Source organism: Vicugna pacos, chromosome 3, assembly GCF_048564905.1.
Source record: "Vicugna pacos chromosome 3, VicPac4, whole genome shotgun sequence".
Taxonomy (NCBI): Eukaryota; Metazoa; Chordata; class Mammalia; order Artiodactyla; family Camelidae; genus Vicugna; species Vicugna pacos.
The window spans coordinates 13550049-13576268 of record NC_132989.1 but is presented as its reverse complement, the minus strand read 5'-3'; the positions used below and the strand labels follow the sequence as shown (position 1 = coordinate 13576268).

Below are 26220 nucleotides of genomic sequence, written 5' to 3'. Positions count from 1 at the left end.
AAAACTAATATGTGCTCCTGGTAAAAAAAAAATTTTCTTGGAACGAGCTAGAAGGACAAAAAGTGAAGAGAAAAAGTATATGCTGGTCACAGTTGCGTGGGTGTTATTTTGGAGTTTTCTATGTATGTGCAAACATATACACATTCGTACCATTTTTACTCTAATGACCATACTGCGTACTGATTGGAAACTTGTTTTTTTCTCCCTTAAAAGTCTTAGACTTTTTTTTATCAGCACACGTAGTTTTAACAAGTTCTTTTTATCTGCTGCATACTGTTCCATCTCAGAATGGTCTATAACTTAATCATTTTCCTTTTGATGGCCCCTTAGGTTGTCGCCAGTTGTTGTTGTTGTAACAGTGCTTCAACCAGCAGCCTGTTTTGGTACATCTATTTCTGTGTCCTTATGTGAGAATCGGGTGGTTCTTGGATCCAGGTTATAGGAAGAGACTGTGAAGGGGTCCACTTCTTGGGCTTTTATGCTGAGTGCTCCCTGGAGCTTTAGAACAAACAATGTGAGATGGGACAAGTGGGCCATGGGGAGGGGGAAGCCAAGGGACTGAGCAGTGGTCCTGGTGTGTGTGCACTGCTCCAGCCAGTTCAGTCTCAGGACTGGCTGACCCCGTGTCGCATTCCAGATGAGAAGCCAGGAAAGGGACCTCAGGAACCATGCAGATGGTGCCTCCCTCACCTTCCTCCAAGGCTCTAGACCAGTGGCACGTGGCACACTTTCTCCTCTTACCAGGGCACACTTATCCTTGTCACCTGATGGGAAGAGTCTGTGATGACTTGGGAGGAAGCACTGTTCTAACACCCATCTCTCTGGGAGTCTTGCCTTTTTTTTTTTTAATTCTTGCTTTTTATTGTTACCATCTTTGTCTTCCTTCCTTCCCCACCTGCAGACACATTGTGGACTTCTTCCTGATCGTCACGCAGCTGGGATTCTGCTGTGTCTATTTTGTCTTTCTGGCTGACAACTTTAAACAGGTAGGGCCCTGGTGAAAATGAAGAAAAGATGGCAAGAGATGAGTGAACTTTCTGTTTAGGATCCCTTCCAGGCCAGGTTTTGGTCAAAGTAAGAGATCTTAACACTTTTCATGAAACAGTGCTGTTTGTTTGATTTTATCTAAGACCCAGGGCATGGAGTAAACCTCTAGATGTCTTGCAGTCCCCCTGTCTTTAGGTAAGATATGATCAAATGCAGCTCAGACAATTAGGTTGCTAATGATAGTTATGAAGATCTCCAAAGATGGTTCACCAACCACTAATTTCTATCTGGCCTAGTTCACGCACTAGCCTTTAGTAAAGAACCCCTTCTCAGGGGAGGTCCACTGGCCTTTGTTATTTGAGAGGCTTTCTCTGTTTCTTTTCTTCCCCTCATTCTAGGTGATAGAAGCAGCCAATGTGACCACCAACAACTGCCACAGCAACGAGACAGTGATTCTGACACCCACCATGGACTCGCGACTCTACATGCTCACCTTCCTGCCCTTCCTGGTGCTGCTGGTATTCGTCAGGAACCTCCGAGTGCTCTCCATCTTCTCCCTGTTGGCCAACATCTCCATGCTGGTCAGCCTGGTCATGATCTACCAGTTCATTGTTCAGGTACGAGCCCAGGCTCCCCCTCTGCCTGTCAGATAATCAGAGAAACAAGTAAGTGGAACATAAATAAGGATATGTTACTTATGAGTGGTATTCTCAGATTAGGGGTTCTCAACTTGGGCACTGTAACATTTGGGCCAGATAATTCTTTGTTGTGGGGGCTATCCTGTGCATCATGGGACATTTCACAGCATCTTGATCTCTATTCACTAGACTCCAGTAGCAACCACTCCCCAAGTTGTGACAACCAAACGTCTCTGGAGGACAACATCACCCCCATTGAGATAACTGGTTTAGCCTTTTTCCCAGTTAGTTAATACGTGATCATTGTATAAGATTGAGTAATAGAGAAAAAATTTGAAGATGACTCTTAAATTATAAAATTTGTATTCTTACAGTAAATGAGTCATCTTTATATATTATAATAAGAAATATTATTTTATTATTATTTTTCACTCCAGTTTTATATTTATTTGTCAAAATTATAAATTCAGTTATTACTCCCCCCTGCATATCCCATGTGGGCAGGTCTTTGGGGCAGAGCAAGGGAGGACATCTATATATAAATGGGTAGAAGATCAGGCTAAGAAAAATGTGCCCTTAAACACTGTCATTATTTGTGGACGTTTTGCCAAGGCTTGAGAAAAGGAAGAGTGAAAGCAGGTGAATATAAGAGTAACTTTTAAAAAAAGGTTTTTAAATTTAATTCCCCAAATAACTCATCAATACATACTCATTAAAATACAAACCGGTTGAACATCACATCCCCACCCTGAGTCTCCTCCTCTCCCGGACCCACTGTGTGTGTTTCTAGGTTCTGTGAAAGCATTTACACACTGTATTCCAATGTAGAGAAATATATAAGACAAACATTTATTGTCTCATGTTTTTCTAACATAATTTAAAAAAAGTACTTTATGTAGTGTTCATCTACTTTGCTTTTTTTTTTTTTCCCTCCACAGTGCCTCAAAGAGCTTTCCATGTTGATATACCTGGTTTTATCTCATTTTTTAAAGTTACTAAGTGGTAACTCAGAGAATAGACATCCCATAGTTTCATAGTTAATTTAACCAGTCCCCAGTCAGTGGCCTGTCTAGTCATTTATAATCTTTAGTATTATTTCAATATTATGACAGTGAACACTCTTATGCCTTTCTTTTTGTGGACATGTATAAATACTTCTCCAAGATTTACATCTAGAGGTGCTAAAGGTACAATTGCTCAAGAGTATGCACTTTGGAATTTTTTATATCGCCAACTTGGTTTTTCCAAAAGCTATTTACCAATTTCTTATTGACTCCTTTCCACGGTGCATAAGCGACCCATGCTAGCCAGCGCTGGATCTATCAATCTTTTTAATTTGGGTCAGTCTGACAGGTAAACATTACTTCATTTTCACAGTCTGCTTAACAGTGACCTGGTTACCTTGTGTAACCTAGTGTGCTACTGGTGTAGTTTCTAGGAAAACAGTGGGTTATAAAACACAAGGACTTCCTGTACTGAGAAAATGACGTAATGGACTTAGATTAAAATTGTAGTCAGTGAGCATTTACTGTTTTTCCCTTTTCCTGGTAAGTCAAGTTGGTGGCAGATACTTTGTCTTCTCCTGCAGAACTATTTTCTAAAACATAAATTAGACAGCTGTCCATGTCCTGTTTTTTATGGAACTGAAAAGAGGAACTATGAACACATGAATGACTATTTCCAGAAGAGTTTCTTTCTCTGGCCAATTAAGTTAAAACAAGGAAAGGTAATTATGTGTAATTAGAGACCTCAGACGGTGCCCAGGACACACTGCAGTGAACATGAAGGACAAGGGAGTGAGATGACCTCACGGAGACACCACATTAAATTTAAACCACCGCAGGCAATGGGACTGCAGTGGTTACTGTGATCAGAGGGCTGGGATGGGAGTGCGGGTTCCATAGCATCTCAGTCCCAGTGGGTATCTGTCTAAAGCGTTGTCTACAACTAGTACAACCTGCGCTTTGGGCCGAGGCAGCCCTGCTTATTTCCTGAGAGTGACTCTGAGCCCGCCTCTGGGCTCAGCCTGAAGGTGTCTTGTGATCCAGTAGTGCCGTCTGCCCAGGGAACAGGATGGGAGAATGGTGGTTTGGCAGTGGGTCCAGCAGCTTCATTTTGACCTGGTGCAGAGATAAAGATTCCCTCTGGGTTGTTTTGGTTGCTGCTGTTACTGTCCCATCTTGGTATTTTGCCCTCTTCACTTTGACAATTCCTCTGCTGTCCATAGTTGCTGAATTTTCACCTGATCATGCACATGTCTGTGGCCAGTGCTGTTGCTCCTCTGCCCCACGCCATCCTGGGAAGCCGAATGATGTCTTCCCCCCATCAGGTCTCTTTGTCATGTGCATGATAAACGGCGCAGTGCCAAGCAGAGTACCTTGCCCACAGGGGCTCCCAGGAAATGCTTTATCACTGTATATCTTCAGTTCTGAGATGCGTTTTTTCACAGTTATAACATTTCCAAAATTGGAGTACATCTGGCAGTCCTTATGTACATTTAACAGCAGTTTTTCAAAAAGCTGTTATTATTATAAAATAGTGTTGTCAGCATGAGGAGATAACATGTTGAAAGTGAGCTGATTTTAATTTGTATGTTTCTTTGCAAATTAAACGTTTTCTGTTTAGTTGGTTGGGGTATAAATCAACAGCAGTCATTAAGTATGTAGAATTATGAACTCATTTTGTTGGTCTCAGCCACATTGGTATCCCCACACATGTATTTTAAAATTCCTTCTCTGATACCATAGCTTGATCTGTTGTATGAACCTGGACAGTAGTCAGCCACTAACCAACAGATTGCTCCAGTTTCCAGGAACTTAAGTTACACCGTGACTCAGGAATAATTACAGGGCAATCTCAGCCTCTTGTTTCATTGAAGAACAAAAATATTTATTAGCTGTCTTCATTCAAGGAACTGAAGTGCTTCTTATAAAGAGATCTAACTGATTTCTTAGCAGGGGCTCAGAAAAGAAGTATTTTAAAAAGTAGTTATATTTTAGGGAAACTATAGTATAATTGCTTTAAAATCTTTCAAAGAGAAACCTATTACAGAGATTAATATTAGATCTCTTTTTGTTCTCTGATATTATTCTGTCACACTGTTAGAACATGTCCTGTATTTCTCTGGATACCTCTATAGCTAAGTTAATTTTAAAGTATTGTAAAAGGTGGGGAGGGTATGTTTTTGCTCAGTGGTAGAGTGCATGCCTAGCATGCAAGAGGTCTTGGGTTCAATCCCCAGTACCTCCATTAAATAAATAAATAAACTTAATTATGTGCCCTCCCCCCCATTTTTTAAAAAAATATTGTAAAAGGAAGTTTTAAAGTCGTTTTAAATTTTAAGCTAAGCAATGTATGCACATGGCATAAAAAGTCAGATTCTAAAAGGAAGGCAGCTTCTGCCTGCTCTGAATCCCGTTCCTTCAGTGCCATCCATCACTGGGGACTGCTGCTCATTGGTCTGCTGGGTAGGTTCATCCTTACATTGTACTTGCAGTTAACAATTGTCTTTTACTTTATTTATATAAATAGGTTTTTATTTACCTACTTTTTAAAATGCTGTTTTTGCTGTTTTTCCCCAAATGTTCCAGTAACTCCTGTTGTTTGCCTATTGATAATATTTCCCAAGTGCTCAAATTGATTCACAGAATTTTTTCAAAAAAGAAAGAACAATAGAGAAAAAAAGAGAAAGAGCTCATCTAAAAATCTACCATCTTCTCTTCCAGCTTTATTTGTGTGCAGTGTTTATGTTATGTTATGGTGAATATGTAAATTTTAAAAACATTTTTCTCGCCATTATTTTGTAAGCAGTTTTTCATGTACTACTTAGTTATCTCTTGTTTTACTTTTTAATAGTGTATAGTATTCTGTGGTATAGTTGACGTGCAGTAAACCAACTGTTCAGTTATTTGGGAACATTTAGGTTGCTATTACTTACTGTTAAAAAGCTTTCCTCAACTTTTTTTGTATTTTGATCATTTTTTTCTACTCGAATTATACTTCTGGGGATGGGATTACCTAGTGAAAGAATATGATTCCTTTTTTTTCTGGCTCCAACATTTGAGTTTTTAATGGTACGTTGGGCTGGTCTTTCCCCAAAGCAAGTAGAGTTTTCTCAGCTTGAAGAACAAAATAGAAAAGCTATAAATGACCCCAAATCATCTGTCAGGTGTTAGATTTTCTCCCTTCAGAGAATCTTGGATTTAGGAAAAGTTTGACCTGAGGTTGGGGTTGAAATCATGTATCTGCGTATAGCCTTTGCTCTGTTTTATTTTCTCTCTTTCAGGAGATCCCAGACCCTACCCACCTCCCCTTGGTGGCATCCTGGAAGACCTACCCTCTGTTCTTTGGCACAGCCATTTTTGCATTTGAAGGCATTGGGATGGTAAGAGTTGCATTGGGATTCTCTGGTGCTCTCGGTGTCCTTGAGGCCTGCTTTAAGGAATGCTGAAGAAATGCTATTCGAAATTATCTTCTGAGACTTACTGGACAGTTAATGAACAGCATTTCAGGGATTCCATTCAAGTTTCCTAGCTCCACCTTTGAAAGTTGTATGTTATTTGAGAATGTTTCCCTTCAAGCCCCCTCTTATGTACACTCATGTCCTGTGTGTGCAGTCAGCATTAATGCGTGGCAATTGGGAATGCAAGGTCTAGAGTCAGACTGACTTGAGGTGAGGCCCAGCTCTGCCAAAGAGGTGCTGTGTGACCTTGTGCAAGGACCTAACTTCTCAGAGCGCCTTCATTGTTTGCTTCTGAAAAGTGAGTTCAGTGTTGAGCAGTTGTTAGGATTAAATGAGATGTGTGTGTAAAGTGCTTTGCATGGCCCCTGACACATGATGAGCATTAATAATTTTTATTTTTATCAATAATACTGTTGATTTTATTGCACAGTCAATACATGTATGAATAATTTCTGTGCCCTGGAACATTGGTGTGCAGTATTTTCCTTGTGCAAATGAGTAGCCTTCACTCATAGCTCAGCTTCCCCACCACTGTTACTGTGATTCCACCAAATTCTTCTCCTAAAGAGAGAAATCTGGTAACTCGATGTACCTAGTTTGATTTTTGTTTGAGTTTTTCATCACAAAGGTCTAGAATTCTTCTCTGAAGAAAATGATGAGCTCTATTGGCCAAGGTCTTAGGAAATGGGAAGATACTTCTCCTTTCCTGGAATATCTTTTTGTCCCCATTTGATTTCCCTGTCACCTTGTACACTTTTAAGAGAACCTAGAAGCTGGACATTTTTTGTCAGAATCTGAGGAACTGCCCTAGTGGTGTCAATGGGACGTGTTAAGGCTCTGGCACCACAGGGGAGGCTTTTTGAGTGATTGTGTGGATGTGATTGTCCTGAGGTTTTAAAACTTCCCCTGTGTTGTTTCTTAGGCCTTCCCATTGCCCGGGAAGAATGTCTCACCTCGATTCACAAACATACATGTTTTCCCTGCTGCTGGGGCGGAGGCCTGAAGGGCCCAGTGTTACAGCAGGAGAAAGAGGGCCCGAGCCCTCGGGACTGGAAAGAGGCTGAATAAGTTTAGGAAGATTCCCGGGACCCTGGGTTCTTCAGAAGCATTGTACTGGATTGATCAGTTTTCCCTAACAGCACAGGGTAGAGAGTGTTCTTTGCTTCATTTCATTAGGTGAGGCTTGGACACAGAGTCACTCTGTAATTGTCATTATCTGTTACTTCAAGATTTGTCCATGTTTTCTCTTTTCACAATGTAGACACTGCTGTCTTGACTCTTGGTTTGGATCTGAGGGCTGTTGCATCGAGTCTGGGAAAAGTGCTGGGCTCACTGTGGGTTCACTTTCTGTCTCTGTGTTTGCACCCCTGGCCTGGGCTGGCCGGCCTGGAGGAGATGAGTGTCCTACCTTCTGGCTCCCGAGACTGCATAGAAGGAAACTGGAGGAAAGCTTAGAAACTGTTTCTCAGTGGATGTGGATCCGCTTAAGCTTGAGCCCCTTGAGCTGGTGGGGGGATGCTGTGGGCCAGTTGGAGATACAGAGCCATGATGCCCCCTAGAGCCCCAGGCCTGCAGCAGGTGGTGTCTGCCATCTTCCAGATGTGTCTGGCTCAGACCCTCAGGCCCACTCTGCCTCATGGTCACAGGCCCTCAAGGAAAACGTGCATGATGACAAGGTCAAAGACGGTTGGTGGTACAGTTAGGCATGGGCCTGAGTTGCTTTACCTCATCAGCCCAGCCAGATGCAGTTGACAGTAGATCACGAAGATTGCCATACTCACACCTGCTATTTTCCCATTCCCTATATCACCCAGCCTTCATAAGGTGCCTTTCCTTGGCTTCAGGTAATGTTAAAGTCCTCTGCTGAGAGGATGGAGGCCCCAAGGGTCAGTGGTTTGAATTAGGAGTCTGGAAACAGGGTTTTGTTATACATCTCAAAAATTCTCAGTCTCCAAGATCCTCTATTAAGTCATGCCACCCCCAGCACCTCAGTTTCTCTAACTTGGAGGTTTAACTTGTCATTGCTAGTGCCCACCCTTTGTGAGGTAAGGAAGCAGTTTCTGGGAACTGGAGTGGCAGTTTTCCATGACCTATATTTTGCATTCTTGGGACAGGTTAGCAGAGCTGTAGTCTCAGGTGAGGTACAGCTGGCTGTGCCAACACCAGCCTCTCTTCCCCATTGGGCCAGGTGGGCACGATCTGTACTCGAGGGACAAAGAGCACTCCCAGTCCACAGGGATCTCCTAGCAGGAGGCAGAGAGCCGGCCTGCGCCAGGACCCAGGTTCCAGGCCTACCCACTCTTACTTCCTAGAACTTCCTGGCTTAGACAGTGGGCTCCAGGTCTCCTCCAGCTCAACTTGGCGAGCATAACTTCTGATGAAACAGCTTTCATTTGTCTGTCTTGTAAAGGACGTGACAATGCCTTTGGGGGAATTCCGGGGATAGCGTAGTTACTCTTCTTCTGAGAATATTATGTGTTGTTTTGTTTTGGCCTTTAACACTGCTTCATTCTGTGCTTTCTCCTCTCTCACTACTCTCCTAGGTTCTGCCCCTTGAAAACAAAATGAAGGATCCCCGGAAATTTTCACTCATCCTCTATGTGGGAATGGCTATTGTCATGGCCCTGTACATCAGCCTGGGGAGTCTGGGGTACCTGCAATTTGGAGCAAATATCCAAGGCAGCATAACTCTCAACCTGCCCAACTGTTGGTATGTGGGGGGGGATGGAAGCCTGGGAGCGCCGGATTTTTTTCAAAAAATTAGTGAGGGTCAGCATGTGTATGTTCCCTCTTCCTTATTTCTTAAATTAGTCAGCTTCACTTTAGCCCAGTCTGGCCACCAGCCCCCAGCCCAGCACCGTCCCTCCCTGGCTGCCCAAAAAGCCTTTTGGCTGGTCTCCCTGCCCGAGTCTGACTCTCTCTCAAAATCTGTTCTCCTCCATTACCCGTGTGAGCCATCTAACACTCAGTCCAGTCACATGCTTCCTCCTTGAGAAGGCTCAAAGGCTTCCCTTTGCTCTTATGATAAAGACAAAACTCTTCTATGCAGTCAGGGCCGCTCAGGCTTTAGCCCCACCCCCACCTAATTCCTGCTCAGCCGGAAGGCTTAGCCTCTGTTTGAGAAACTTCTCTGATGTCTCACTGACCAGCTGCAACTTCAAGCCTAGGCTATTGCTTCTCTCTGCTCCCATGGGATCCCGTTAGGATCCTGTCCTAATTCTTATTCCATTCTGTTGTAGTTGAATGTTTACCTGTACTGTGATTTCTCCACGCTGTAAGCTCTGAGGGCAGCAGACATCTAGTTCTCCACGATCAAAACCTAGTAGAAGATTTTTGAATGACAGGAGACTAAGCAGTGAGACTGAGCATTTATAAATGAGGAGAGGTTTTTCAGGAAGTCACTGGGCACAGGATAGAGGTGATCTTGCCATGTCCCTGCTCTGTGGCCTTGTACAAATCACAGCTCCTCACTGCCTCAATTCCCCCTTCCGGGGAACCAGGAACAGTCATTTCTTCTTGCCAGGAGTGTCATGAAGATCACAGGACATGCGTGAGCTTTGTAATATGTGCTGCTACGATGGAGAAGTAGGATGCTGCCCTGAGCTTGATGCTTTGTTGGGATGAGTCGTTCCAGTGGAGACTATGCTCTGTGGGTTGGTTGATCAGCTGACTAATATGCCATTTCTCCCTGGAGATCTGAGCCTACAGAGGCCAAGTGAGTAGTCCACTGACCTTGAATCATTCCAAATAGATGGGCAGAGAGGAGGACAAACCGTCCTGGTTCCCAGCTTCCGCTGTGTCTGTTCCTTGGCTGTCATCCACTCCATGTGCAGGTGGAGCTTCTCACCGTGGGCCAGGGTGGGTCAGGAGCCCTTTTGCATCTCACTTTCCCTAAGTCTTGGTTGCTGTATTGTAGGGAGACACCTCGACATACTTAAATGCTTCCTAAAATGGTGGTTGTCAGAGGAGGTGTCCTAGCAGTTCTGTTCGGAAGATTAGAACTTCATTGCAGAGAGCGTCTGTGAGCAGATGCTGAGAAGCTTGTCAAGTGCCCTGGGGATCACCGTAACCTTTCAGGCTGGCCTGCTTGACCTGCCTGTGTGTGTTTTACAGCTCTGATCTGTGAGGCATTGTGCAAGGACAGATTGAGAAAATTGAGAAAAATGGTTTTTCAGTAGTATCAGTACTTAGCACAGGACACCCTATTCCACCGGGCTCTGGGAACTAACTAGGTTTGTTGTTTAGCCAGCCAGACAGTAGCCTGAAATGGGCCATTGTTTTCAGAAAGTCTTTCTCTTTCCCTCTGATGGCTGCTTTTATTTTATTTTTATTTTTTAATATATATTTTTTATTGAAACACAGTTAGTTTACAATGTTGTGTCAATTTCTGGTGTACAGCATAATACTTCAGTCATACATGAACGTACGTATATTTGTTTTCATATTCTTTTGATGTCTGCTTTTAAATTTCCCAATGTCCCTGACCTTTCAAGAGAGAAGAATCAGGTGGTAGCTCGGCATAACTGGAGATAAATAGATGAGGAGAAGCAGAAGCAGTCCACATAATCTGAAGCCACAGCTGAGCATCTGTCATCTTTCCTCTGATATTCCAAACCCAGCTGCCCTAATCTTTCTGCCTCCAATCAGATGAGGCTTATTTGGCCGTCCCATCAGGTGACTATCCTGATTCCAGACTTCCCAGCACTCCAGGAGGCTTTAGTGCTGCACTGGATTTAATTATAGAGCCACCTGCTGGTTTTTTTGCAAAGAGTTTTTATTATCTATCCTTGGAGCAAATAAGACCTTTTGTCAATCTCAGCCTCTCCCAGGGTGTCTTCCTGCTTTATAGCATTAGAACATCTTTTGGGTATTAAGTTCAACCACAGAGGAATTCAGTGCACATCATGCACAATATAATGACTGTTTTTAAATAGATTTCCAACAAGGGAAGGAGGCTACTGTTTCTCGCTCCATTATGTACAAGAGTCTTGTTTGAAGTAGGGCTTTGCTTAGGAGCAAGGTGACTTTCTCTTTAATGATGATGTCAGATCATTAAACTAGTGCTTATCAATCAGACTTACTTTCTACTCTGCACAGTCCTAGGCCTGGGATAAGACAGAGCTATCCTATGGTGACTGACAGTCTCCCTGAGAAGCTGCCCATGAAGCAGTGGTAGGATGGTGGCCATAGTGGAGTGGGAAAATGGATTGTGGTCCTGCCTTTTGGTCATGTGTGGTCGCCATCTGATTCTAGGGAGCAATGTCTTGGATGGAAAGGATTATAAATAGACTTGTTACATTTAATTTGTATCTTTAATTGTTTTTATTTTTGAGAGGATGTATACCTGTGGAAAAGTTTATAAATGTTCAAAAAAGGCATACTAGAAATGTGAAGTTTCCACTTGCCTCTCCAGGTTCCCAGTTCTACAGTTTTCCACTTCAGAGGCAACCATATTACCATTTTTTTGTGTTTCCTACTGGAGAGATTTGATGTATGTAAGAATGTCACATGCATGTGTGTGTATGAGGGAGAGTGTTTTTCCCTCTGTTTTCTTTCTTGGACAGTTGGTAGCGCACTATTGACACTATTCTGCTTCATGGTTTTTTCTTTTCATCGCATTTTATGGAGCTAGTTCTGTATTAGTACCTGGAATTCTGTCTCTTCCTTTTTAACAGCTGTATGGGAGTGCTGTAATTTATTTAGCCAGTTCCCCACTGATTAAAATTTAAACTCTTAGTCTTTAAGACTTAAATGATGCTGCAGTGACCTTAAAAAATTTTTTTCTTTAAATGGTGGTACTGGGGATTGAACCTGGGACCTCCAGCATGCTTACTACCACTGAGCTATTCCCCTACCCCTGTAGCAACATAAATCCCTAGACCCAAAGTGGCTCAGTCCAAAGGACACATGTGTTTGTAACTTGGATACATATAGCCAAATTGCCACCGGACCATTTTGCACTCTGACTGCTGGTATATGAGCGCATGGAGTGGCTCTGATTGTGTCTCGGCTCTATCTGCAGGCTCTACCAGTCGGTTAAGCTGCTCTACTCCATCGGCATCTTCTTCACCTACGCCCTCCAGTTCTACGTTCCGGCCGAGATCATCGTCCCCTTCTTCGTGGCCCGTGTGCCCGAGCACTGTGAGCTGCTGATAGACCTGTCCGTGCGCACCATGCTGGTCTGCCTGACGTGTGAGTAGAAGACCAGGTCATTGCCTGGTCTGTTTTTTCTGAGAGGGCACCTAGTCCTTGGGGCTTTCACGAGCGAGAGCTTGTGTTGTAGTGAAACGGCCAGTGTTTTGTGAACAGAAAACTTGGTGCGCCGTCTGTTTCACAGTTGAGGCACGTCCACAGAGGGAATGAACTGATTATGGGTGTTCTCTAAAGGACGCTGGAATGAGAGCAGCGGTTTATTTATAGATGTGGCCTAAAATGTGATGGCGATGGTCGTAATTCATAGTAAACATGTGCAGTAACTGTTCCATATGAAATATGGCAAAAGTCTCAAAGAAAGCTGTTTAACCCATATGCATAATGAGGACTATAGGTTACTTTGGTAGTGGGTTTATATTTATTTGTTTTTTTCAAATAATTTTGTTTCCAGGGTGACAATCTGTTCCTTGGATTTCATTTTGAGACTGTTTGATACTATTCTAGACATTTTGGGGTTTTGGTCTTACTAAATGTTTCTTAGAAAATGTTTATTGATTAGCCCAGGTGTTTGATTTATCACTTTGTGTTTTATTCCTCTTCCCTGACCATACACCCAGGAGTATGAGTTTAGAGATATCACCCTATTTGCTGTTGGTTAAAACTGGTATAAATTTAAAAATAAAAATAAATTTTTCTTTTTGGGGGAGGGACAGCTTCTGTGAGTTGATAGAATAGAGAACCTCTGAATAAATTGGTCTATAATATCTAATTTAAATTTCTAGGTAATTTTGAAATTTCTTTCCAAATTGAAATGCTTGAATTAGAGATGTCTTTTTTTTTTTTTTGACTATATTAGGCTTTTATTTTATTTTATTCTTTTGGGAAAAGAAACATCTTTGCTTATCATATTAAGACTTCACTGGGATTTTCCTTAAATTATCCAGTCCAAGCTTCTGGAAAAATTCCCAGTTTTTGGAATAAATATAGGTCTGTATGACTTTTTGATTGAACCAAAATGGAGTGTTTTAGGGATAAATGATGTGAAAGTTATCTAGCATATGTTCATCGTCTGGAAAGTCAGAAATGACTGTATTGGTTGCCTGTTAGCAAGAGCAGGGCTGGCAAGAGGCTGTCATCCTTTCCTTCCACCACAGCAAACGTGGGGAGCATACTAGCGCCCATCCCAGAATGGACCTCCTTGGGCCACCTGCAGTTGTCTACCTCATATTACTTCTAGGACAGGAGGTGGAAGTTCAGCATCCTGGATCTGTGTAGAAAGAACTGACTGGAGATGAGGAACAAAGGGCCTTCCCTTGATCTTCTGATTTAATCTTGGGCAGCTCTCCTGCTGAAGATGTCTTACAGAGAGGACCTGGGTAGAAGCGGGGCAAAGGGTGTACACCTTGGATTCTCCAGCCCCAGGGAGCTGATGGAAACCAAGAATCTGATTTCTTATAGCCTGTATTTGGCCACCCTTCCAGCTCCCTTCTAGACCAGCTTATAAAACAGCCCACTCTGCAACTGACCCAGTGACCTGGGCTGCCTGCAGGCCACTGCTGCCCTAGAGCGACTGAAAAGAAAGGAATGTGAGCTAACTTACTTTTCTAGTAAATTAACTTAATGTGTGATAAGATAGGATGCTTGGACTCTCAATTTTACTCCTGAATCCTGCTGGCAACTCTGGATACTTTGATCAAATGCATATGTTTCCTCTGTGAATGGGTTAAGTCTGAGTATTGAGGAGACAGTTTCCATGTGACAAGTCTTCATAAGGTCAAACCTCAGGGCCCTAATTCTTGAATCCAGGGGGTGTTGGAAGAAAGGACAGGGATAGTTCAAATAATGGGCTTTGTTTCAAAGTGGTTCCTCTAGAGAAAGTAGGTCTTCTGGATAAAATGTGCTGTGCCTGCCAGAAGAGCTGGAGCGGCGAGCTGGCCCTGACTCCTCTCACTGCCCCGATTTCTTCTCAAGCCTGGCTCAGCCTTCAGGAGCATATGTTTCACTTCCTGCCAGGATCCTCTCCACTGAGCCCTGCAGGAGCCAGCAGTCTCTGATTCATAGACCTCATTGCTATCCTTAGATGCCTCTTGGTTTTCGCTCCGCTATTCCTAGCACTGTCTGTGGGTCTCACCTCCCTTCTGCAGTATGACTCTCAAAGGGCACAAGCTGCTTTTGATCTTCAAGTGCTTTGGGTTGTTTTTCCCCTTCTCCTGTGATCTGTTGTGACTTAGCATTGCAGTGTTATCCTATTAAAGGGTGCAGCCTCTTCATCTCTGAGCACTCGGCTTCTCTTGCTTTCCCTGGAGACTTTGAAGTGACTGTGGGATTCAAGAGATACATTTCACTATAGCACCAACTTAATTGCATTTATGTGAGTTCATTTTGTTTTTGTTTCTCTGTACCTTCAGATCCTTTTGCAGAAGGTTAATTGGCATATGCTTTTAGATCTTTGATATAGCTGATTGTTTTCAGTTATTCCCATAAACTTTAATGGCAGCTTGTTTTACTGATATTCGGGATTTTTTGTCTTTCCTCCAACTTTTCTTCCTCTTCCTCACCCTCCATCTCCAAGGGAAGCAGGAGAATTTGGTCCAGCCTCATTTTTTTTTCCACTTGGAATTCAACTTTCTTACCACTCTTCCCCGTCCCCTAAAGATGGTTGTGTCTACTTTTTGATGCTCAATTTCACGCTGCTGGAGAGGAGAGGACGGGAAAATACGCACATCAGAGATTGGTGCTTATTTTGTTCTGGTTTTGTATGGGACAGTATTTACTTCCAGCCCATATGTGTGGACACGCAGACTGAGCAGCTCACCTTATGTCCAGAGCTTTGTGTAGAAGAAGCTGGAGCAGCTGGCTCCACCTGGGGGAGGCCAGAGGTGTAGAAAGAGTAGTTTCTTTGGATTCCTTGAGGCACTAACCTGTCCCTCAGAGATTTGTACTGATTCTCTGTGCCATTTGCCACATGAAACGATTTACTTCAGTTAAGTATGAGAATGGCACAAACCTATTGTTGAAGATGCAGTAACAATAAAGCCATCTCAGTTAAGAAGCCTGTTTAGACTGGAATGTAAAACATTCCAAGCAGCCATACACTTTCAAGCATGAAGCTTCCAAGTCCAAATAGTGGCTTCTCAACTCTTTTTGACTTTTCAGGCGTCTCAGTTTTGCAACTACAAAGTAAAAGGACAGCAGCATTTGTTAGCTGCACACTGTGCCCCCTTCCCCACTGCGGGAGCTGTCACAGGGCCTCAGCTGTAAGGGACCAAGGGGATCTGATCCCTACGCTTGCCTTCATGCCTAACTACGACTTTGAGCCTAATTTTTAGTTTCTACTGAAATATTGCTCGAAAAGAGAAAGTTAATATAAAAACATTTGAAGAAAGTCTAGATCTGGAGTAAGTGAAGAAGAAATTCCCAGTATCCCACTGCCTTAAATTTTTTTTTTTTGCATTTTATCTTCTGTGTTAATTCTCATGGATGCTTTTTACAAATAGTTGCAATCACAGTATACACGTAACCTTGTCCTTCGTGTTTTATTTAAAAATCACATCATGAATATACATATCTTTTGTAAATATATTTGTGACCACGTGAGATTCCATTTTATTGGGAGATCATATTTGATAAACTACTCCTTTAATGATGGACATATAGGTTGCATGGCTTTTGTATTTTTCTAAATTTATACTCCCGTTAAATGAAATTATATGTTCTGTCCAAGACATTAATTTTAAAGGCAGATTTCTAGCCATTTAAGAGTCACACAGGTGGGCTGTGCCAGCATTGATCTTAATAAACAGGAGAAAGCACTTCTCGACACAGGAGATGTAAGTGTTCAAGCCATTTCTGTCAGTGTGTGCTTGTTTTCTCTTAAGTGCTTTCTCTTCTCTTGTGCAGAAGTCAGCTCTGTCTGTTGCTGGTCTAAAACCACAGACTCCAGAATCCCAGTCACTTCTGAAACTGGCCGTTGGCCTTGTGCTGTTTCAGCAGTTAAAAGGTCACATTTTCAGGTCTCTTAGCCCAACGGGAAGATGTTTTGTAATACCATTGGAGCCTCTTGACTAATCATGTGGTCTGGTTGTCCTCAGTACCCCCTTTCTGTACATGCCACAGCTAGGCTGCTGTGGAGGGCTGTGGAACTGCCCAAGGGGAGTCTGCTGTCTTTTTTGGGAGGTGCTTTTTTTGTGGGGGAGTTGGGAGAGGGTGTTCCCAGTTGGCTGCTTCCTCAGATCTCTGTCCCCTTGAGTTTCTCTTCTAGAGGCCTTTAACTCATGAAATAAAGACATTTAGTGCTGGAAGAGGTTTTAGTTGCTCCCATACCTTTCCTAAGTACCCGAGTCCCACCTCTGGAACTATTAAAACTAGTTTGCCTCATTTTGCCTGGTGGCAAGCAGACATCTTGGCTATTGAGCCCTTGGTTTGGGTCCCTTTCTCTTCCTCTTCCCCTAGTGTATTAGCGGGAGGCTCACTCTTCCTGCCTTCTGCCCCCATTATCTTTCTCCAATGTCAGAGTTTAGGGTTCAGCTGTGTATCCGGTCCAGCTAGGACAGGAAGAGGGTCCTCCCTTTGCAGCCCTGTGGTCCTGGCTTTAAGAGAAAAGTTTTACCCCTTAAAAAATATATCTATTAAGGACATTTGTGTTAAGCATACTTATCTTGTATGTCTGTTAGAGAAAAAGAAAGTACAAGTTTTTAGATTGCTCTTGAAATGCCATGGTGAAATGGAACATCTCCTCCAATCTGAGAAAAGATTCTGATCACATCAGCTTCTGTTTCTGTTTTCACTTAATTCTTATCGGAGTGGAGATACATGTGACTTCACTGAACTCTTATCGTGAAGTGCCCATCTGTCCTCCAGGCCAATGTGAGAGAGGGAGAGGAGAGAACAGACTCAGAACCGGGAGGGGCCGGGCAGGCCTCCTCCTGGGGCTCATTGTCTGATAAAGGCCTCCATTCTCCTGAGTGAACTGAAGCATCCTACGGACCAGGAGGAATAACTCACATTCCCTTTAACGATACAAAACCAGGTGGACGAGAAGCTATGTTTTTGGCCCAACCACATTTTCTAAGAGTAGAATCCCATCCCTCTGCTGTGCCCCTCTGGAACAGCACACGGTGCTTCCCAGTTGGCAGTGAGCTGAGGGACATATTCTTAAGTGACTGAATCTGCATTGTGTTGTTCCTTAAGATTGCACAGTTGAGTCTGACTTGACCGGTTGTCCAGTATAATACAGTCACCTTAACGACATGAGTGAATGAACTGAGGCTCATCATGGGATCATCATTTTTCCCCTCGGATCACACTCAGCCTACTACTGAGCAGAGACGGGTGATTCTGTTTGTTAATATTTATGAAACATTTGTTATGTGCATAGGACTCCAAGTTCTTTACGTCAATGATCCCATTTGACCATCCCCTTTGTAGCAGTAGGGGATATGAGTCTTAAAGAGGTTAAGTAACTGACTGGTCACTGGTGGAGCTGGGATTGAGTTCTAGGTTCTGAGTCCAGAGCCTGTATGTTTAATCACATTCCTGTACCAGCCTCTCCTGGGTGTGGGTCGGCTGGTCTGATGGCTACCTCTCTGTTTCCACCCCACTACTCATTCAAATCAGAACATCTACGAGCCAGCAATATGTGGTTAAGCATTATGCAAAGAGAGACCCAGACCCCAGAGAGGGCAAGTGTCTTATTCCAAGCCACACAGCAGATCATCTCTTATAGAGTGTTAGGTTATCTATGATGAGAACACCATTTTGTCATCAGCCTAGAAACACAGCTTTTCCCCAGATTCGACACTGAAGGTTTAACAGATATCACCAACTCTTTATTTAGAAATAGCTAAAGGCTGAAACAGACTGTTTTTAACTTGCAGAGCAAGTTAAAAGCATATACTTTTTGTAGACTTTCTGAAGGCTTCTCAGCAGTCAGGTTGTTGTTGCCATGATGGTTGAATACTAGGAGAAAGAAAGAGGAAGGACCGCCCCCGGGCTGTAACACCCTGGACGGCAAAGGCAGATCTGAGACTCACTTTTTTTCTGTATCCCCTTTTGTTATCAGGCTTCATAACCCTTGTCTGGTGTCCTTTACAAAGCAGAGAAGGGTCAGGGCTGACTGTATACCCGATTCTCTACCAAACGATTGTGGTGCAGCCCTGGGAAAGCTAACCTGATACCTGCCTCCCCTAGTTCTTCACAGACAGAATCTTTCTGCTCATCAGCCAGATGCCCTGTCCTCCTTCCTCTGTGCATATAATTCTGTATTTTCTTCCTCATCAGGTTTCTGATGTGACTGTACCAGGGGCTGGAGGTCCTGGATTCTAGTCCCAGCTCTGTCACTTTCTGTCCTTTAACCTCTTCAGACCTCTCTTTCCATGGGGGTGACAATAATGTTGTGGAATTATGTCTCCATGGAGCTGAGGCAAATTCAGCCCAGTGAGTGGACACTTCCCAGTGCTGTCCACTAGACAGTAGGTGTCCTGCCATGATGGAAGTGTTCTGGATCTGTGCTGTCCAGGACAGTAGCCACTAGGCACAGGCTGTTGAATCTTTGCAGTATGGCCAGTGTGAATGGGGAACTGAATTCATTTAAACTTGAATAGCTGGTGACTGCGGTCTTATCAGACAACACAGCTGCAGACTAAGTGTGAGACAGGTGACAGGACTCCGCTGAACCTTGGTTCCCACATGCTTCCTTGTTACTGCAGGGAGTGGTATTCCAGTTTAAATTGTTCCTCTGTGCTACACAGTATAAATTTCTTGTTTATCTATTTTATATGTATTGGTTAGTATCTACAAATTTCAAACTCGCAGTTTATGCCTTCCCACCCTCTTCCCCCTCTGGCAACCATAAGTTTGTTTACTTCAATGAAAATATATTAAAGAGGAAAAAATTAAAATTAAAAAATTTTAAAAAAGAGTAAGTGTCTCTCTTAAATCCCGGCCTCTAAATGCAACCCGCTTCTTGCGTCTGGTGCTCAGCCAAAGAAGCAGCGATCAATTTAGACAGTCTGTCTGAAGGATAAAATCAGCTACATTGGATTAAGATGTTCTGGCCGCTCCCCAGTGTGGCGCCTTCCTCAGAGCAGTTTGCCTACATTTTTGCTTTATGAAATGAAGTCAGAACAGAAACCCTCGTGTCCAGGGGTAAGTCTCTCGTGGGATCAGCAAGGTAATAGATGTGCCCTGGATCACTGTGTCAGTGCTCAGGATATCCAGGTGGAGCCCGGCAGTGGAGAAGACAATTCATCAAAATGCATTTGCTTACTAATGAACTAATGATGCACTTTCCACGAGCGACACAATGTGCTCTGGTGATGACAGTGTTAACTGTATCCTGTGCCTCTTGTACACCAGGCCTTTTGTTGAGTGCCTTTCTAACCTCCTTTGACCATCATGACATCTCTGTGACATAGGGGCTTTTAGTATTCCCATTTTGCCAACAGGAAAACTGGGATAGCAGCCGTGTATCACTGAAGGCAAAGCCTGGGATCAAACACAAGTGCTTAATTCCAGAGCCCAATATCCTCAATAAAGTTGTGAAACATTGGCCTTCACCCCTCAGTGGAGAGCTGAGTTAGGTGGGAGCAGGGGGCACTAGAATAAGTGTGATCAGTGGAGCCTCCTCCTCTTGGTTTTAAACAGCACCGTCTGGCCAGCTGGACAGTGGTGCAGGCGTTGGTGTGCTGTGGAAGCCACTGGCATTTCCTCACGAAGCTGCCATTCATGTTTATCATCAGTGCCATCTTCCTCACATACACCCGGGGCTGAGTTTCAGGTGGGAGCCACCAGCTTGTCCTGCACAGGGACATGGTCATCGAGGTCAGCCTGCACACAGACCTGCTTCTTCTTTCCTTGTATGAAAACGCTCCTTGCAGTGGGATTTATGTGAGATCATTCCAGAGGAAGGAGGGGTTTCCTTCCCTATTTCATTTATTGCTAGTCAAATCAGAGAGGTTTGTGTTGGAGGTACCCTTAGCTGTAAGAAGATGAGCCATCGCTCAGAAAAGGTCTGCCTGCTTTTCTGCTCCACACTCACTTTTCGTTGGTAGGACCAGACTGCCCTGGAATGTATTTTATTCCTTTTCCTCAGGAAGATGGAAGTCAAGTACTGTAGTGGGAAAAGCTGGGAAATGTAGGTTCCAGTCCCAGTCCTTGCAATGAGACCTGGGTCATGCCACAACTCCAAACATCTATTTTCTCATCTGCGGAATGAGAGATTGGACTGGATGATGTCTAAGCTTCCTTGGAGCTCTGCATTCTGTAAGAAGGACACTGGCTAAATTTGCGAAACGGTGAGGAGGTCTCTTCCAGCTGTGGGCAGTCGTGAACAGGAATGTCCTCTCTCCCGCAGGCATCTTGGCCATCCTCATCCCCCGCCTGGACCTGGTCATCTCCCTGGTGGGCTCCGTGAGCAGCAGTGCCCTGGCCCTCATCATCCCGCCCCTCCTGGAGATCACCACCTACTACTCAGAGGGCATGAGCCCCCTCACCATCATCAAGGACGCCCTGATCAGCATCCTGGGCTTCGTGGGCTTTGTGGTGGGGACGTGTGTGGCCATCTACGAGCTGATCCAGCCAAGCAACGCTCCCATCTTCATCAACTCCACCAGTGCCTTTGCATAGCGGGCTCGGTGCATTCCCTGCATCATCCCACGGCACCCTGTATGTTCCCCAGCACCTGGCCCCAGAGCCTCAGGTAGGGTCCAGGCTCTGGGGAAAGGCCAGGCTGCCATGCGGGAACCCCTCTACCTGGCACCAGGGTACCCTGGGCCAGGTAGGGTTGAGGGCAGCTGAAAGGGTGGACAGCAGCTCCGTGGGAGGTACCTCTTGTGGCAGTGCCATTACTGTTTATTTGTACTTATTTTAACCCAGAACTTTTCAACTCTTTTCCCTGATTGTGCCTCCTCCCTTACTACCTGCCTCTCTCCTAACCCCTCAGCCAATTTATTCCTGTTGCACAGCTCACTTTATTTACAATTTTTCATGTCTCCAACTTCATGTTTTCCCCTTTCCTGGGCCAGGCCTAGGTGAAGTAAGAGGGAATACTCCCTCTTTACAAAGCCGGGCCTATCTCTTATCTCTCTCCCAAATATTTTACCTCAGTATTCTCCTACTGATTCAAGTCTCCACCTAGTAATGGAGCCTACTTAGTAGTTTAAAACCAGCCCCCAAAGCTGGAGTTTTTAGCCTTTGTTCTCTCTGGCTTGTTGTGACCCTGGACAATACCTTCTTTTCTCCAAATTCCTCATGTGGGTCATAATACTGTTTTCTTAGTCGCTCTAGCTCCTGGAAGACACCGTGTGCTGCCAAAATGGAAAATATTTACATCTTATTTAAAATTAGCTTCTGTTTTTAGACTCTGTCTCGAGATCTGGGGTTACTGTGAATTGTTCCTTTCTCAGTAAACCCTTCCTTAGCTTTTCCTGCTGAGAAGACCTTCCTCCAGGAGACGTCTGCTTAGGCCTTCAGCACCCTCTGCCGAGTACCCCAGGGGTTTTAATCGGGATCACCAATGTGTGGACCTCTGTGGGGAGCCACGAACTCTGCCTCCCCACAGACCAGCCTGGTTTCCTCCTGGGAAAGCACGAGGGACACAGGAGATGCCGACACACGAGGCTGAGGGGAAGGATGGCCACATTGGGTGTGTTTCTCCCCACAGGAGACTTATGAAATGGTTACTTTGTGCGTTCAGGCCTGTTTTCCCTGCCTCAGCCCTTGACACACAAACTGGATGGCTGCATCCAGTTGCCCTCATGCTGGGAAGACCGCCAGACTCCTGCCGTGGAGAAGATAAGGCCAGTGTGCATCCAACACTAAGAGTGGTGCTCGGTTGTTTACAATTCCTGGAGGGTGGGGTGGAAACAGTGCCCCGCCTCCGGCTGCCTCCAGGACCTGGATTTCTAAAGGAACCACTTGGTTGGGTGGGACTTCGGTCTCCTGTGTTCTGAACACTAATGGTGCCCTTATTCTTCCCTTCCCGCTTGCCCCCCCCACCCCCGCTTGCCTCCCTGGGTATCAGAAAAGAAATAGCCTCAGGGCTGAGTCACCTCAAGGTCAGCCTTCAGGTTTGGGAACAAACTGCGGAGAAGGCAGAGGAAGGTGCATTGCCTTGGTTTGGGCTGCCTTTCCTCCCTTCGCGGTGTGAGAAGGATTGCAGAAGAGCGTTCACTAATTCTCCGTCTCTTGAGCGGTTTATGTGTCTGTGTGTGTAGGTGTTCATGCACATGTAACAGAGTCCTGCTGTCCTCCAGCCCTGCCACCAGGCTCTCACGTACCTGAAAGTCTGGGAGAGCAGCGCAACTTTATCGGGTTCTGTTTTTGTGTTTCACCAAAACTCCTAAGGGCTGTGACCCACTCCTGTGGCCCCTGCTTTTTCTTTTTCTTCTGTTCCAAAGCCAGACTTTCTCATAGCAGTGACTCCTGAGCTATCTAATAATTTATTAACTTCAAAAGATGCAATCATTGGTGGCTTGGTTTCCCTTAGGAAAATGGTACTTTTCATCCACGCTCTCCGCTCTTTGGTGGTCACTACCGGGTGCTTACATGACCAGGGCTCTAACTGGAGGTTGCAGTGGCCTTGCCCTTTGAAGCCTCAGGCTTAGAAGTTACTGAAGTGGGTTCAAGAACTGTCATCTCCTGTTTGCGAGCCCGGGCTCCAGTTGTCTCTCCACAGTGGTCAGCAGGGTTGTTTTCAGTGAGAAGGTGTGGGCCAGCAGAAGGGAGTCAGACATGTGTCCTGCCCACAGCATCCTCAGTGGAGCTTCTGTGCACTCAGGGAGCTGTTTGAGGCAGCCCGGTCCAGGCGGGTCGTGAGATTGGGACTGTGATGCTGGGAACTGAGGACTGGACAGCATAGTGTTGAGGTCATCCAGCTCCAGGTCTGTTGCTTCAGGGCCTCTGCCCAGGGACCATCGTGTGTAGGAGAGACAGCTCTAGCTCTGGCACTTCGGGAAGACAGTTTGGCCTGGGCTTCACCCTGTTTGATCGCTTTTCTGTGCTTTTGCTGCTTTAATAGCCGGATCACCTGTCTTCAGGAGACCCAGGCAAGGGGGACCCCATGGGGAACTTCCTGCTAGTGTGGTTGCACAGCGATTAGGTGTCAAGTAAAGGGTCAACCCTTACTCCTCTGCTATTCATGGGCTTCTCAGCCAGGGAGCCCTCCCTGGTTTCTTTCCAGTGCTTGTTAGGGACCAGCTACCCCACCTCTCCCTGGGCCCTGCTCTGATCCCTGGTGAAGAAGCCCCAGCGTATTCAGATGACTGATCAGGGAGCAGCAGAAGGCCTTTCAGGAGTGTGAGGCCACATCTCCCAGACCAAAGACCAACCGAGGGGTTTTCTGGCCCAGTACTGTTCGGCTCTGTGTCCATCTCCAGGCTCCCCAGGGCAACCCCAGATTCCCATCAGCCTGGAGATGGCTTCTCAGAGCCCCGTGTTCTCTCCTGCAAATACCACTATTGGGACCAGGTTTCCAACTCCCTATAGGTGATATACCTCTCCTTAAATGCAGGTACTTGCTGGCCACAGCATGACCTGGCATCTTCTGTTTCATTCGCCTAACAGTTGTACGTTTCACAAGTGGCATTATTTATATTTATATTGTGCTGCTATCCAGCTGCTAGGAGCCCTTCATCTACACAGAGCCTGGCTAGAGATATGTGACCGTGTAGCGTGTCTTCACCTAGAACCTGCCACTTACACCCGCCTCCTCCATCGCTCACCTCTCCAGCCAAATTCACTGGCTGATGCTCACCATTCCCTCTCTAACCCTGTGAAAGGTAAAATTTGCAGCTTTATCAGCTGTATTAAAGTGATGATCCCACACAGGTACATTAGGAAAATCTTTTCTCCCTCCCTGTGCTCCTGTCTTGCTTTTCTCTTCTTAAATCTCTCCCTCCTGAAATATAGTATATCCTCTCTATTTAACACTACATGTTTACCTCATGTTTTTTGAAAGTGGACAGTCTCAGTTTATGTCTGTTTACAGCTCCCTCTGTTGACCACTCACCCCAAGGGGATCTGTGTCAGCGGGCTGTATCTCGTGGCTGATTGGATGTTAGGGGGGAGCCCTAGCTCGGCCCCGGTCAGAACGCAAGCTGCTTTTTCACAAACGAGACACAAAGTGCAGGTGGCACGACTTGGTGATTCAGAGTCGGCTCCAAGTCTGCCTTAGAGGTAATGTTTCCAAAGGACATCACACATCTCTGAGACCATTCAGGGAAAAGGAGAGGGTATGGTTTGTCTTTGAAATAACGGTCGATACTTTTAGGCAATTGGTTCTGCTGGTTGCAAGGCTGTTTTCTCTGATATCAGCCTGTGGCATTTCTTCTCTATCCTTTGGGACGCTGTGTCCTTTCCTGGCCAGGGGACGTAAATGGTGCTGATATGCGGTTGCCAGAATCACGGTGGGGGAGTGAGGTGGAGGGTACCTATTGTAAGCCGTGTTCTTTTGTTTCAGTCAAAGTAATGCTGTGGAAGCTATTTTGTCTTACTGAACGGTAAAATTATGTGACTATTGTAAAACATGTCAGTGGATGTGTGAATAAGAGGAATATGAAAAACTCCTGTCCAGCAGGTCTTGATAACTGGACAGTCCTGTGTATGCTCTGTGTCTCCATGGATGTGTGTTTCCCACATGGTACGTACAGAGATGTGGGCTTTGCAGGAGCTTGTAGAAGATCTTGTTTGGGATTCTGCACACGGATCATGTGTTAAATTTTTCCTTAATAAATGAATTTTATTTTTTATTTTCGAGAGGTTGAAGTCTGTGTCTTTGTTTTTACTTTTTTTTTTAATGTCACTCCAATCTCTTTATTAGATTTTAGGTCAAAATGTTTCAAGTTTATGTCCCAGAGCTCATCCAGGAGAATAGCGCAAACAGTAGAACCATCCGTGGAACTGAGAGTCCCCAAGAAGGGAGCCAGGTAGTTATTTTTATGTTAGAGAATCCTGCCCTTCTGAAGTCTGTTCCTGCTTCTCTTGAAAACTTGAGTAGGAATCCTCAGCCCCCTCTGTGGGTATTGCCTGACCTCACAGGACAGGTGTGATGGTTAGTTTTAAGGGTCAGTGTGGCTGGGCGATTGTACTGAGCAACCCAGTTATTCAGTCCAACGTTAACTGAGGTGTTGCCGTGAAGGCATTTTGTAGATGTGGTTAATGTTTACAGTCAGTTGCCTTTAAATAAAAAGAAAGTGCTCAAAATGCGGGTGGACTTCATCCACTCAGCTGAAGGGCCTTAAGAGCATAACTCAGGTTTCACTGAAGAAGAAGAAATTCTGCCTCAAGAGTGTAGCATCAGCTTCTGCCTGAGCGTTTCCAGCTGCCAGCCGGCCTTATACATTCTGAACTGGTCAGTCCCCACCGCACCACATAAGTCCTTGCAACCTCTCCCCTGTCCTCCCCGTGTATGTATGTACGAATATCTCCATCTTACTGGTTCTGTTTCTCTGAAGAACCCTGACTGATAGAACAGGTAACACCCAACTTTCTTGAAGTGGGGAGACTGATTTCAGGACAGTGCAAGAGATGACTCCCCTTCCCTTTTTATCACATGTAGGAGGAAAAACGAGGCCGCCTGAGCTGTCCCCGAGATGATATGAAAACTTATCTCTGTTGGCTACTAGATTAGGCTTGTCTAAAAGCTGAGCCCTCAAGAAACACAGGTGAAGCATAACAATTTACTGAGAGAGGAAGGTCGGGAAAGTAATACGACTTTTTCAGTGATCAGTGTTATTACTGGAACCTGAAACTGGGAAGAGGGGGGATGTCAAAGGGAGTCAATGACTGTTCCAGGACACCAACCAGCAAGGGACAGAGTTGGGATACACATGCAAGCCTTGTGATTGCAGAACCCAAGTGCTTTCCTAGGCACTTGTTACAGCCTCAGGAGGGAGGGCCACCCTCAGGGACTGTTGAGAGGGTTAGAGAGATAGTTATAAAGCACCTGGCATGAAGGGTTTATGAGGCATTTTATGAAATAAT

General features: G+C 44.9%; 1 protein-coding gene across 8 annotated transcripts in view; it reads left to right on the top strand.

Moving 5' to 3' along the window:
• Positions 1–24993, top strand: part of SLC36A1 (solute carrier family 36 member 1) — a 52701-nt gene extending 27708 nt beyond the window's left edge. For 7 of the 8 annotated variants that reach the window (XM_072954278.1, XM_072954273.1, XM_015248448.3 and 4 more), the window contains 6 exons: positions 902–986; positions 1386–1604; positions 5911–6009; positions 8631–8797; positions 12110–12279; positions 20594–24993. In XM_072954278.1, coding sequence (XP_072810379.1) covers positions 902–986; positions 1386–1604; positions 5911–6009; positions 8631–8797; positions 12110–12279; positions 20594–20865 — 1012 coding nt within the window. In that variant the 3' untranslated portion in view covers positions 20866–24993. Of the gene's footprint in view, positions 1–901; positions 987–1385; positions 1605–5910; positions 6010–8630; positions 8798–12109; positions 12280–20593 lie in introns of those variants that run through there. The other variant, XM_072954304.1, reaches the window with a different exon arrangement.
• Positions 24994–26220: the final 1227 nt, after the last annotated feature.